The sequence below is a fragment of the Theropithecus gelada genome, chromosome 10 (assembly GCF_003255815.1).
Source record: "Theropithecus gelada isolate Dixy chromosome 10, Tgel_1.0, whole genome shotgun sequence".
NCBI lineage: Eukaryota > Metazoa > Chordata > Mammalia > Primates > Cercopithecidae > Theropithecus > Theropithecus gelada.
In genome coordinates, this window is record NC_037678.1 from 12,620,390 (window position 1) to 12,634,651 (window position 14,262).

The 14,262-nt window shown below is 56.5% G+C and overlaps 1 protein-coding gene across 1 annotated transcript in view; it reads right to left on the reverse strand.

Moving 5' to 3' along the window:
* Positions 1-1,183: 1,183 nt before the first annotated feature.
* Positions 1,184-14,262, reverse strand: part of MICALL1 (MICAL like 1) — a 36,280-nt gene continuing 23,201 nt past the window's right edge. Inside the window, exons 9-16 of the mRNA XM_025398908.1 lie at positions 13,691-14,106; positions 9,869-10,003; positions 9,108-9,234; positions 8,899-8,989; positions 8,676-8,749; positions 4,938-5,052; positions 4,345-4,391; positions 1,184-2,505 (exon numbers count right to left, since the gene is read on the reverse strand). Coding sequence (XP_025254693.1) covers positions 2,384-2,505; positions 4,345-4,391; positions 4,938-5,052; positions 8,676-8,749; positions 8,899-8,989; positions 9,108-9,234; positions 9,869-10,003; positions 13,691-14,106 — 1,127 coding nt within the window. The 3' untranslated portion in view covers positions 1,184-2,383. The remainder of the gene's footprint in view (positions 2,506-4,344; positions 4,392-4,937; positions 5,053-8,675; positions 8,750-8,898; positions 8,990-9,107; positions 9,235-9,868; positions 10,004-13,690; positions 14,107-14,262) is intronic.

Genomic DNA, 14,262 nt, shown 5'->3' on the forward strand with positions numbered 1-14,262 from the left:
TTCCTCTGTGAAAACTAGGTCTTAATGAGATACCACAGCCAAGGGCATCTAACTGGCAAGCAGTGTACTCGGGATTCAAAGCTGGCTTTAGCTTTATGTCTTTCCACTATACCCATGGCCACAGAAAGAAACACGAAAGGGTGGGAGGGACCTAGAGCCCTGGCCTGGAAGTTCCAATCCCAGCATGTGCCGTGTGACCTTTCTTGGGCAAAACCCAGCAGCTCCGTGCTTGTGCATCTGTGAGGCCCTGCTGGGAAGGAGCCACCCGACACCGTGTCCTGTACACAGCACATCTGTCCCCTCCCCTCTAGTTCCTGATACCCATGATCCCTACCTTCTCCAGTATTCTGTCAGTTGCCTGTCCCAGTAAATCACCAGAATATTTTGGAAATATCAACCCTGTCTCGGGCACCTGGAGGGAGTCTCATAATCCTATCAGGCCATATGACCCAAGTTTTGGTTTGCAGAATAAACATGGCCCTGAAGTGGTGAGGCCCCGATCAAGGGCCGGCTCAGGGACATTCCACGGAAAGCCTCTGTGTCCACACACCCTCAAGAACCTGAGGGCAGAGGGTGCACCCTGATGGGAACAGTTGTCCTCCACCTCAAAGGCCCTATCATGTGGTCAGGAGGCAGCAAACCAAAGAACCCCAGGACAGATCCAGCCCACCCTGGACACACAGTATCAGCCAACCTTTGACTGATACGACCAAATGACACACATATAAAATCTGGATTTCTAGCTTCTTATGACAAACAAAGGATCTGGCAACACTGGGCCCACATTCAGTGCCACAGGCCACAGGTGACTTGAGTGAGGAAAGCAGCCCCTCAAACTGCCTCCAGCTCACCCCTGCCCCTGCCAGCTTAGTCTCCTGACACTGAAACAGCCCGTCAGAGCTGTCACTTGGGTTCACGCGTGTTACCTGTCTGGCCCTGGAAAGGCTCTGGAGTTGGTGGCTCCAGCTCCAGGCCAACAGGAGTGTTTAGAAGCAGCCTGCCAGGGGCTGCATGGCCGAGGAGCCACCTCTCCCTGCAGAGGAAAGGGATCCTGCCCAGTGGCAGGCAGTGAGGGCAGAGATCCCTCTTGGAGGATGGCTCCAACATGGCCTCTGGGGGACCAGAGATGCTCAGCCACCAGCTGTGGCAGAGGCAGGCGGGAGGGCAGACAAGGCTGCCGCTATGGCCAGACGCGGCAGGGCACTGGCAGTTGAGGTTGTCTGTTTATTGGCGAGGAAACTCCTCGAGAGTTAATACAGTGTGATCTTTTCCCAGAGGTGTGTAGAGGGAAGGGGGCCTAGAGGCGTCCCAGAGATAGCTTATAGCAACAGTGCTTTGACCAAGAGCTGCTGGGCACATTTCCTGTAGAAAAGACGGTGGCCCCCAACACTCCTCCTCTCCTATAGCTATCCCAGAGGGGCGAGTGGCCATCAGGCCTTCGGTGGGAGGGAGTCAGGGAGAGAACAGACAACAGGGGAGACAGACCAGTGATGACCACGGGCGGGAGCGAGCCTCTCCCCTGGACCGGGGTAGCGGACGAAAGTCTAAATGAGGGGTCAGACTACAGACGTTAAGGAAACAAGATGAGCACGTGCTTCGAGTGTACCCTCTTCCTACCTGACAACCAAGGACCGGAACTGCAGCCTGGGGGCAGCACTGAGAGCAGCCAACAGGGCACCCACCTGCCCCAGCATGGCCATCGCAGCCCTGGTCCTGGCAAGGGAGGCTCCCTGTGGAGTAAGGGGAGACGAGGGAAGCTGCTCCTGGAACTGTGAGGGAGAGAGGGATGGATTTGCCCGTCAGGCCCATTCACGTCTGACAGTACAGGCCTCTCAGTCATAAACTCAAACTTAACTGGAGACGTCAGAAACAGAGCTCCTGAGTGAGGGAAACTGAGAGCCAGGGGCGCCTGCCCAGGACAGGAAGACAGAGACTCAGAGCCAGGGCTGAGGCAGGAAGAAGCCAGTGCGGCCCAGCGCCACTTCCTGGCCTGCCTGGAAGAGCAGGACCCTGGAGGTGGAGACCCAGGCCAGAGTTCATGGCAGGGGCTGGGAAGGGTGAGGGGGCGAATGTGCTCAGCAGGCGCCCCTCCCTGGACCCTGGGACCCTATTTGCCCCTTGGGACTGCAGCATCTGCAGTCATCAGAATCAGGTTGGGCAGGGCCAAGTCACCGCTGCCTGGGGCTGGGAGAAGAAAGAAAAGACTCTTTGGCCCAGAGCAGTCAGAGGCCCCTGAGGAGGAAGAGGCCATCACCCCGAGGATCCCTCCTCTTAGTCATCTTCCTCCTGACTGATCTGAGGGGAGCAGCGCGTCCCCTTCAAACAGAGCACAGCCCAGGAGCTGGTCCAGGAGGGGGCAGTCCCCAACTGGCTTCTCGTGCTGTTAGCTCTTGTCTCTGGGGGACTTGCTCTTGGCATCACGTTTGTTTCCTAGCAGTTTCAACATCTTCATGGTCTTGAACTTCCCCTTCTTCTTGCCCTCGGGTTCAGCCTCCCTCTGGAACTCTGCAGCACAGACAGGGGAGCACTTAAATGGAGAAGAGGAGTCCATCCAGGGCAGGCTAGAGCCAGTGACAGGCCTGGGCATGGCCAGCAGGGCTCAGCCAGCCCCACCACTTCCTGTGTGGAGCCTGGGAGGGACAAGCCACTCACCTTTCCCAGCCTCTGTCTCTTCTTCTAGAGGATGGGGCCCATCCTCCCCCTCCCACCTCCAGTGTTTGGGGAAAGATCAGGATGGTCAGCACATGTAAGAGCTCTGCAGAATCTAGGAATTCTTTTTTTTCTGGAGACTGAGTCTCATACAGGCTGGAGTGCAATGACGCAATCTTGGCCCACTGCAACCTCCGCCTCCTGGGTTCAAGCGATTCTCCTGCCTCAGCCTCCCCAGTAGCTGGGACTACAGGAGCCCGCCACCACGCCTGGCTAATTTTTGTATTTTTAGTTGAGACGGGGTTTCACTGTGTTAGACAGGATGGTCTCCATCTCCTGAGTTCGTGATCCCCCCTGCCTTAGCCTCCCAAAGTGCTGGGATTACAGGCATGAGCCACCGCACCCGGCCTAGAATCTGGGAATTCTGAAGCATGGCATTCATTTATCTTTTTCTTTTTTTATCTTTTTCTTTTTTTTTTTTTGAGACGGAGTCTCGCCCTGTCGCCCAGGCTGGAGTGCAGTGGCCAGATTTCAACTCACTGCAAGCTCCGCCTCCCGGGTTTATGCCATTCTCCTGCCTCAGCCTGCCCAGTAGCTGGGACTATAGGCGCCCGCCACCTCGCCCAGCTAGTTTTTTTTTTTTTTTGTATTTTTTAGTAGAGACAGGGTTTCACCGTGTTAGCCAGGATGGTCTCGATCTCCTGACCTCATGATCCGCCCGTCTCGGCCTCCCAAAGTGCTCGGATTACAAGCTTGAGCCACCGTGCCCAGCCTTCTTTTTTTTTTTTTTTTTTGAGACAGAGTCCCTGTCGCCCAGGCTTGAGTGCAATGGTGCGGTCTCAGCTCACTGTAAACTCTGCCACCTGGTTCAAGAAATTCTCCTGCCTCAGCCTCCCAAGTAGGTGGGACTACAGAAGTGTGCCACCACACCCAGCTAATTTTTGTGTTTTTAGTAGAGATGGGGTTTCACCATGTTGGGCCAGCCTGGTCTCAAACTTCTGACCTCAGGCGATGAGCCCGCCTCAGCCTCCTAAAGTGCTAGGATTACAGGCACGAGCCACCGTGCCCGGCCCCATTTATCTTTTTTTTTTTTTTTTTTTTTTTTTTTCCTGAGACGCAGTCTTGCTCTGTCGCCCACACTGGAGTGCAGTGGCACGATCTCAGTTCACTGCAAGTTCCGCCTCCTGGGTTCACGCCACTCTCCTGCCTCAGCCTCCCGAGTAGCTGGGACTACAGAGGCCCGCCACCACGCCTGGCTAATTTCTTGTACTTTATTAATAGAGATGGGGTTTCACTGTGTTAGCCAGGATGATCTCGATCTCCTGTCCAGTACTCTTTTAACTGTTCCAAGCACCACTTGGTCCCCAGGAAGCATTGCTGTTTGGGCCCACAGACTCCAACAAAACCAGCTGCAGATCTCAAGGGGGAATGCACAGCTGAGGACAAATCCACAGTCGTCTCTGTGGGCATCAGGGCATCCCACGGCTACCCTCCAAGCCTAAGCCACAGCCTTCCTGGCTGTAGGCTGGCCTCTCTTGCTACACACAGCCCTCTCTGCAAAACAGAGGCTGCGGAGTTTGTGCACAGCCATCCTGGTAGTGCCCACTCCAATCCTCCCTTCAACCAATCCCTCCCTTCCACCCCCAATGCTGAAGTTCAACTGGGCACCAGCCTCATCCCCATCAAGGGCCTCACCTTTCTTCTTGATCATGGCTTCCAACATCTTGTCTTCCTCTTCCTCCCTGAAATAAGCAGCAGCAGTTAGGCTGGGCACGGTGGCTCACGCCTGTAATCCCAGCACTTTGGGAAGCCAAGGTGGATCATCTGAGGTCAGGAGTTCGAGATCAGCCTGGCCAACATGGTGAAACCCTGTCTCTACTAAAAATACAAAAAGTAGCTGGGTGTAGTGGCTCATGCCTGTAATCCCAGCTACTCGAGAGGCAGAAGTAGGAGATTTGCTTGAACCTGGGAGGCAGAGGTTGTAGTGATCTAAGGTTATGCCATTGCACTCCAGCCTGGGCAATAAGAGCGAAACGCTGTCTCAAAAAAAAAAAAAAATTAAAACAGCAGCAGCTGAGAGTCCCACAGAAGGAAGGAGCAGATGCCCTCTCTGTCCACACGGGGCTGAGCAAGGGTGTACTGGGATCGCTGGTAGGAGGGCAGGGCTGGCCTGGCCTGAGGTGTAGACTGTGTCTTTGGCTCTCCAGGGAGCTGCCCCACCCATGGGGCCATGGGCCTGATCTGCTCTGGCCCTGTCTCCCAGGAGCCCCCACCCCTGGCCATGTCACCTCTGCCGGTCCTCATCCAGGCAGTTGACGATAGCGTTGCGCTGTTCAATGAGGGTCACAAGCTCCTGCATCAGCACCTTCTCCCGGGCCCGGTCCTCCTCCGTCCAGTCCTTTTCTGCCCAGGGAGAAAAGTTAGGGGGCATGAGTGGTAGGAAAGCCCTCTTCCTCCCCAGGCCGCCAGGAGCCACTGCCTAAGTGCTGCAGGCCAGCCCCGTGCTAAATACCATGCTAGATACTAACAGCGCAGAAAGGAAGGGCCCCGATAGGTGGGGCTTACAAGTTCTTGGGAAAAGAAGGTTGTTGACAGAAGAGACCAAGGACACCAGGCTGCCTACCAAAGAGCCTGCAAAGGGCCCCAGCAGGGCCAGCAGAGCACATGCTGCAAGAACAGGGCGGCACCAAGAGTCTCAAACTTATGTTCATTCATCCATTCAACAAATGTTCACTAGGTAGCTTCTGGCAGGAGGCAAGATTCAGGAGGGACAGAGTGGGGCAGGGGACAGGAGACAACAGGGAACCCCAAGGCTCCTCCAGCAGGAGAAGCAACATGACCCAAGTGACATACTGGGACATTTATCCAAGGCTGTGGAGGAAGGTAGACTAGAGGGGATGCTGGGGGCAGGGAGCCCAGCAGAAGGCTCCCCTGAAGCCAGGCACACCTGCTGCCCCTCCAGCCTCCTCTCCTCTCAAGGCCCCAGCCAACCCACAGGACCACCCCCAGGGGCCCACCAGAGCCCTAGTATTTCCCCCTCCCCCAGCCTGCAGGCTCCAGGGATGAGTGCCTACACTTGGCCTTCCCTCCACAACATCTACCGCCACAGGCTTCCCTGCCTTCAAATAAATATCCTAGGCCGGGCCCGGTGGCTCATGCCTGTAATCCCAGCACTTTGGGAGGCCGAGGCAAGTGGATCACCAGAGGTCTGGAGCTTGAGACCAGCCTGGTCAAATAGTGAAACCTCATCCTACTAAAAATACAAAAATTAGCTAGGCGTGGTGGTGCACATCTGAAATCCCAGATACTAGGGAGGCTGAGGCAGGAGAATTGCTTGAACCCAGGAGGTAGAGGTTGCAGTGAGCTCAGATCATGCCACTGCACTCCAGCCTGAGCAACAGAGCAAGACTCTGTCTCAAAAATAAATAAATAAATAAATAAATATCCTTAGCCAGGTGTGGTGGTGGGTGCCTGTAATCCCAGCTACTGGGGAGGCTGAGGCAGGAGAATCACTTGAACCCGGGAGGCGGAGGTTGCAGTGAGCTGAGTTCATGCCATTGCACTTCAGCCTGGGTGTCACAGTGACACTCCATCTCAAAAAAACTAATAGGCTGGGTGCAGTGGCTCACGCCTATAATCCCAGCACTTTGGGAGGCTGAGGCAGGCAGATCACGCGGTCAGGAGATCGAGACCATCGTGGCTAACACGATGAAACCCTGTCTCTACTAAAAATACAAAAAATTAGCCGGGCGTGGTGGCGGGCATCTGTAGTCCCAGCTACTCGGGAGGCTGAGGCAGGAGAATGGCGTGAACCCGGGAGGCGGAACTTGCAGCGAGCCAAGATCGCACCACTGCACTCCAGCCTGCGTGACAGAGAGAGACTCTGACTCAAATAATAATAATAACAATAATAAATAGGGCCAGGGCTGAGCACGGTGGATCACGCCTGTAATCCCAGCACTTTGGGAGGCTGAGGTGGGCGTATCACGAGGTCAGGAGATCGAGACCACCCTGGCTAACACGGTGAAACCCCGTGTCTACTAAAAATACAAAAACAGCCAGGTGGGGTGGCAGGCGTCTGTAGGCCCAGCTACTAGGGAGGCTGAGGCAGGAGAATGGCGTGAACCTGGGGAGGCGGAGCTTGCAGTGAGCCGAGATTGTGCCACTGCACTCCAGCCTGGGTGACAGAGTGAGACTGCATCTCAGAAAAATAAATAAATAAATAATAAAAAATAAATAGGGCCGGGTGCAGTGGCTCGTGCCTGTAATCCCAGCACTTTGGGAGGCTGAGGCGGGTGGATCATGAGGTCAGGAGATCGAGACCATCCTGGCTAACATGATGAAACCCCATCTCTACTAAAAATACAAAAAATTAGCCAGGCGTGGTGGCGGGCGCCTATAGTCCCAGTTACTCGGGAGGCTGAGGCAGGAGAATGGCATGAACCTGGGAGGCAGAGCTTGCAGTGAGCCAAGATCACACCACTGCACTCCAGCCTGGGTGACAGAGCGAGACTCCGTCTCAAAAAAAAAAATTTTTTAAAAATAAAATAATAATAATAAATAAATACCCCTCCAAAATAAATAAATAAATAAATAAATATCCTGAAGCCCCCTTGGCCACTGCCCCTCTCCCCCATGGCCTCACCTTGCCAAAATTGAGGAGCAGGTGGCCCAACCTGGTTCTGGAGACAGAGCAGGGCCTCCAAATCATCACCGAAGTTTGAATCTCACTTTGCCATTTCCCATATCTGGGGTCTGGGTACATTATGTCCCCAGTCTACGTGCGGGGAAACGGAGACTCGGGGACATGAAATCTCTGACCAGTGCCACGCAGTGAAAGTGGAGCTGGTACTTGAACCCAGCAGCCTGATGCCCCCAAGCAATGGCCCTCATGGTGTACTGGACTCGGGGCCTCATACACCAGCCTCACCCTTCCAAAAGCAACATCCGGGACAGGCTGACAAGCCCAGGACGCACAGCCACCACATGGGGGCTGGAGAAGCCCCAGTAAGCCCGGGGCCAGGCTAGCCAGGGAGGCAGAGGAGCCGTGCCCACTCTGGCCACAGGGCGCCGCTGTGGGATCTGAGTGGTGACCGCGCCTCAGCCTCCTGGAGAGTTGGGAGTGACTCACACAAGGCAGCAGAAGCCTGGGACATTCTGTGGCTTCCCCTGGGACATTCCAGCCTCCCAAATTCCCCAGTCAGTGGACAGTTTCCCTGCCACCATCCCCACAGTCTGGAGGGGCTGTGTGTGCAGGGACAGCCCCAGATCAGAGATGTGGATGGAAGCCCAGCCCCATCACCCACAGCCAAGTCCCTTGACCTCTCTGGCCCTCCACTTTCCATCTGTCAACATGGCACTTGCCCAGGGCTGGCACCATGCCTGAGCCATAAGAAAGTGGTCAAAAGCCTTGGCTCCGAACTCTGGGCTCTCCACAGTCCTGGGGTCTCTGCCTGCAGCTGCGGTTCACTGCATTCCACTGTCACATGGCGTGTGAGGAGCCCTCCTCACCAAACCCCAACTCAGCCACATGGTAACCGTCAGCCATCAGCCCCTCAGAGGGTACAGAGTCCACGTCCACGGTCTTCTGGTCCCAAGAATACCCAAGGAGGTGGGGACCTTCATTCCCGTTTTACACTTGAAGCCACTGAGGCTCAGTGAGGCTAAGAATCCTGCCCAAGGTCACATAGCAAGTTAGCAGCAGAACAAGGAACAGTCTGACCCATGTACACATCAGGCTGGGCTGGTCCTGGGCCTGATCTTCATTCACTGAGAGTCCGTCGTCCCTGGTATCACGGACGTCCACAACCCACACTGTCTGTGCGGTTCCCTCTCCAATGCAGCCCCGGCCAGCTTACTGCCTGTTACAGTCTCTCCCATCCTCGGGGGTGACCCAGACAGCCCTGCCCCGCACCTCCTCCTCTGGCCCTGTCCCTAGTCTGCCTGTGCATCCCACTGGGGTTTTGTCTGCCCGCTCCCCAACTCCTCGGGGCAGGTGCCAGGGGAGTGCCAGTGGCTGCGCTCACCTGGCTTATTGAGGAGGCACCGGAGCTCATACTCGACATCAGCCTGGCGCTGCTCCAGGTTCTGCTGCTTGAAGCTAGAGGTGGGAATAAGGTGACTCTTAACAATTCTGCCTGAGCCCCGGCTGCCCTGCCCTGTGCTGTTACTGATGAGGGAAGAGGGTAAGGGTTCTCAGTTCCAAGCTCTACGGATTCCAGGGAGGGCTGCCCCGAGCGGATGACTCACACATAGATGAGCTCGGACTCTCGCCGCACCAGTAGGTGCTTCTCGTGGATGAGCTTGAACCAGTCCACCAGCATGTCATCCTCACGGCCCTCTGGAAGCCAGACACCCACTGAAGCCAGGGCTGACCGCCATGCCTGGCTCAGTTCCCCAGGGAATAGAGGCTCCTGCCCCCAGCCCCACCCAGCAGGCCCTCCCAGCCGCTCCCGCACCATTCAGGCCGCCACGCAGCTTCTCCTCCAGCAGCACCCCACGGTGCTCCAGGGCATCCAGCTGGCGCTCAATGGTGTCCATCTCTCCGTGGATGTCCTCCTCGGGGATGTACTGGTCAGCTTGGACCTGCCCAACAGCTCCTGGTCACCTGACGGCCAGCCGAGCCCTCCCCTGCCTGGTTGCTGCCAGGAGCCTTGCCCTCTTCTCTGGCCAGCATTGGCCACTGGTGGCTCCAGGGCCCGGGGCCTGCCCCCGACCCCAGCATGGTTAGAAGGCAGGGTCCCAGTGCAGGGAAGGGGCCAGTGTGGGAACAGCCACAACCCTGCATGCCACTGGTCCCAGCACCAACAGACACACCAGAAGGTGGCATGACTCCCTGCCCTTCAGAAACGCCTCCTCTCTGCCACTCCAGAAAGGCTATCACAATGTCAGTGAGAGTGACCTTATTACAGAGATAAACTTGAGAACACTCTAATCAGCTTAAGTAGCAGCGTATCATGAGTGTTTGATACTTGAACTTGTTAGTAACAAATTAAAGGCACCACCTACTGCTTTTGGTGGTGAAGGGCGGATCTGCTCCAAATCTCTCTGGGCTGCAAGTTAGACCTTCAAGTTGGGCCACCCAAGAGCACTCTCTTGAGCATCTGAGGCCAGCTGCCCAGCCAGCCAGCCTCCCTAGAGTCCCAGGGGAAGCCTGCAGCTGCGGAGTGGGAGGTGCCAGCCCAGGCCAGCCTGGTCTCAGGGGGCTCCAAGCTGGTACCTTGCGTTTGATGAGTGGGAAGCCGTGTCCTGGGGCAGGTGGCCTCACAGGCTTAGAACCCTTGGTGGCCTTCTTTGTGACTGGGGACGCTGCAGGCGATGGCTTCCGGTTAAAAGGATTCTCCTTGCAGGAGGACTAAAGGCAAGGAGACATGACACAGGGTGAGTCTGGGAAGAGGGCACGTGAGACCCCAGCAGCCTGATATTTGGGAACATGGAAAGCAGGCCAGCACTCCAGGGCCAGCAGGACCCAGGCAAAGAGACAGTCTCCTCAAATTCCGTCTCTGATGCACTGAGTCATTCAATAAACTTTCTATTTCCAGGGCTCTTCTTGCCTGTCAGTTACTGCACTGGATACTTTTTACACTTTTTTGAGATAGTCTTACTCTGTCACCAGGCTGGTGTGCAGCTGTGGCATAACCACGGCTCCACTGCAGCCTCAGCCTCCTGGGGCTCCAGCGATCCTCCCAGCTCAGCCTCTCGAGAAGCTGGGACTACAGGCTCGTATCACCATGCCTGGCTAATTTTTTTTTTTTTTTTTTTTTTTTTTTTTTTTTTTGTAAAGACAGGTCTCACTTTGTTGCCCAGGCTGGTCTCAAACTCCTGGGCTCAAGTGATCCTCCTGCCTGGGCCTTCCAAAGTTCTGGGATGACCACACGTGGCCTTTTTATACATTCGTGTTGAATTCTCCTGACCACCCTGCCAAGTGGGTATCACAATGCCCATTTCACAGCTGAGTAAACTCAAGTTCAGAGAGAGTTAGTCATTTGCTCACGGCCACACACTTCCCATGAGCCCAGGCTGGGATGAGAATCTGTCTGTTTCAGGGCCTGGGCAGCCATCTAGCATTGAGGGGTAGGGCTTAGAACCTTGCCCATGTGGTAGGCAGTGCCCTACTGTGCCCCAGTGGTGGGGATGCCTGGCTCTGCTAGCCTCAGAGAAGGCAGGGGTTTCCCTAGAGGCACAGAATGGCATGGGGTTTAGGGCAAGACAGAGCTATGGTAGTTCATTCGGGCCTCATAACCACCCTCTCCCCAGTGGGAACTCTGAGGCTCAGAGAGGTGAAGTTCTTCGCCCAGGGTCACCCAGCCAGGAAGTGCCTGAGCAGCAGATGGAGTAAGAGGGTACCTCCCTCCCTGCCAGAGAAAGATCTCATCCTCTGCTGCCCAGCCCAGTACCCACACACCCAGAGCCCAGGCTCTGCATTCTTCCGTGCCTCTGGGGAGACCCCTGCCCTCTCTGAGGCCAGCACAGCTGGGGCAGCCCCACCACTGGGACACGGCAAGGCCCTGCCCACCACATGGGCAATGTCACTATTTCCCAACCACTCTTCCCAGCTCATGGGAAACAGGCATCACTGTGAGCCTCTTACAGAGGCCTCACCTGAGACCTGGGACGCTCCAAGAAGCACTGACCCAGCTTTCCCTCGGCAGCTGCAGAGCAGGGGGAGGTCTGTGCCACCCCAGGCAGAGAGGCTTTCGGGGTGGGGGCTGCTCTGGGGTTTCTGAAGCAGGGAGGGTGCCAGGGCCCAAGTCTGGGCACAGCAAGGAGCCAGGGCTTGGCTCCCACAGGGCAGCACCTACGCAATGACCCAGGGTGGCACCCGAAGGCCCCCACTGCCTCTGAAATTCTCTCCTAATCCTGAGGTGACAGTGGGACAGGGGTTCCCCACAAGGAGGTGCACTTGGGGTTCTGCCCCCTCCAACACACCCAGAGGGGCCGGCAGAGCCAAGCAGCCCAAAGCCCCTGAGCCCCTCAAAGGTTTTCAGCCTTTTCTCAGCCTCAAAACTTCAGAACAATCTTCACGCAGCCCAGGACACAAAACAAGAGAAACCGAAGCTGACCCACCCCCGTGCCCTCCACCACCAAGGAGCCAAGGAGCCTTCCGAGCACTCAGGACACTTAGTGCCAGGCAGCCCCTCACCACCTGTGTGGGAGCCCGAGGCCCAGAGGAGAATGGGGCCTGCTCAAGGACACACAGCAGATGGGAGGCAGAGCTGGAAGCAGTGCCCAAGAGGCTCTTGCCAGGGCCAGGGAAGGTTCAGTGGTGCCTGAGGCACATGGGCAGGGTCAGGCCACAATTTCAGCTGTCCCACAAAGGCCATCCTGCCACCCTCTACCTGGGGCCAGATGAGCCTTGGGAGCTCAGAGGCCTGCAGAGCATGGGGCCTTCCGAAGGGGCTGTGGCTGCAAGAGAGGCCCCTCATGAACTAGGTGCCCAGAGGAAAGTCCTGAGCCCAGGCAATCCCCAGGTTCTCAGTATGGGGCTGAGAAATAGGTGAGCCCACAGCACACAGCATATGTGGAACAGGAGCAGCCTGGACGGGTGCCTAGCCAGACCCTCCCCACGCCCATGTCACCCAAGAAAAGACAAAGCCCAGCAAGGGAGCAGAAGGACAGGAGAGGGCCACATCTGCTCTGCTCGGTAAACTCCCCCATGGCACACAGCAGAAGCATCCAGGAAAGCGGTGTGTCCTGGGTCCTTCTGCCTGTTGGGGGTTGACCCCCGGCCCACTACAAACTCCACACGCAGCAGTGTGCTCATTACAACCCCTCCCCCTGACCTGGCTGGGAGCGCCTTGGAGACAAGGGACCACAATGTCCACATGACCTGGGGAGCCCAGGCAGCCATGCACTTGGGAGGCATTCAGAAACCCCAGCTCCCCTGTTCCATGGCGGGGAAACCCAGGTCTCTGCAGAAGGGAGTCACCCCCTCCGCTCTGTGCCCTACCATGGGTCACCTTCCAAAACGACCATTACGCCTATCTCCCTGAGCAGATCGTGAGCCCCTGGAGGCCAAAGACAAGGTCTTTTTTTTTCTGAGACAGAGTCTCACTCTGTCACCCAGGCTGTGGGCCATCTCAGCTCACTGCAACCTCCACTTCCCAGGTTCAAGCAATTCTGCCTCAGCCTCCCAAGTAGCTGGGATTACAGGTGCCCACCACCACACCTGGCTAATTTTTGTATTTTTAGTAAAGATGAGGTTTCACCATGTTGGCCAGGCTGGTCTCAAACTCCTATTCTCAAGTGATCCGCCTGCCTCAGCCTCCTAAAGTGCTGGGATTATAGGTGTGAGCCACCGCACCCGGCCAGTACAGGGTTTTAATACAACTCTGCCCAGGGTCTGGCATCAGTAGAGCCTGAGTGAATGGAAGAGTGGACAGACAATACAGGATCACTAGTGGCTGGTGAATGGAACCCAAATAGGCCAGTGCAGGCGATGGGAGGCAAACAGGGGCCCTGATACCTAAGACCTGGAAGGTTATGCGTGTGGACAGGTGGATAGATGGGTGGGAGCTCTGGCAGATGGATGGAAGGATGGACAGATGGGTTTGTGCCTCAATGAACAGAGTGGGTGGGTAATGGGTAGATAGGCTGGCCAAAGCCACTCAGGAAATCAGAGGCCAGCAAAGATAGAAAAGGCCCTGAACAGCCGGGCGTGGTGGCTCACGCCTGTAATCCCAGCACTTTGGGAGGCCAAGGCGGGTGGATCATGAGGTCAGGAGATCGAGACCACCCTGGCTAACATGTTGAAACCCTGTCTCTACTAAAAATAAAAAAAAAAAAAAAAAAAATTAGCCGGGCATGATGGCAGCACCTGTAGTCCCAGCTACTCGGGAGGCTGAGGCAGGAGAATGGCGTGAACCTGGGAGGTGGAGGTTGCAGTGAGCCAAGATTGCGCCACTGCACTCCAGCCTGGGCCACAGAGCAAGACTCCATCTCAAAAAAAAAAAAGAAAAGGCCCTGGACATTTCTGCCCTAAGACCAGACCCGCATCCACTAGAGAGGATATCACTTTTAGTGAGAGTGAGCAGGTACTCACCTTTACCTGCAGCTGTGGGGACGAGCTTCCAGGGGAAGGCACGGGGCTCCTGTCTCCAACCAACAAGAGAGGTGTTGGGGTGGCGCCACTGCAGGGCTTGGCTGGCTGGGGACCTGGGCTGCCCCTGGTCCTGGGGGCAAGGCCAGGGCTGGCTTGAGGCGTTTGTTCCACTCTAGGCTCCACTAGCTCCCCAGAGGACGCCAGAGAGGAGTTGGTAGAGAGGCCAACAGGGTTTCCAGGGGTGCCAGGGGCATGGACAGCAGGCTCTGAGGAGCTCTTGGGCACAGCTGGCAGCTCCAGAAGCTCCCCACCTGCAGTCTGGCTGGAGCTCTCGGATGACAGGCTCTCCACACTGAGCGCTGGCGACGGTGTGGCTGAGGGCGGCTCCGAGTGCGAGAGGCGGGAGGCGTGGAGAGCTGTGCAGACAAGCACCAGGACACCTCACAAGGGGAGCACCACAGGGGCTTCCAGCCCCACCTCTCAGCTCCACTCTCAACAGAGCCGCAGGCAGCCCTGGAAACCCAAGCCCTCCACATCCAGACAGGGCCAAGGCCCAAGGAACAGCAAACGCC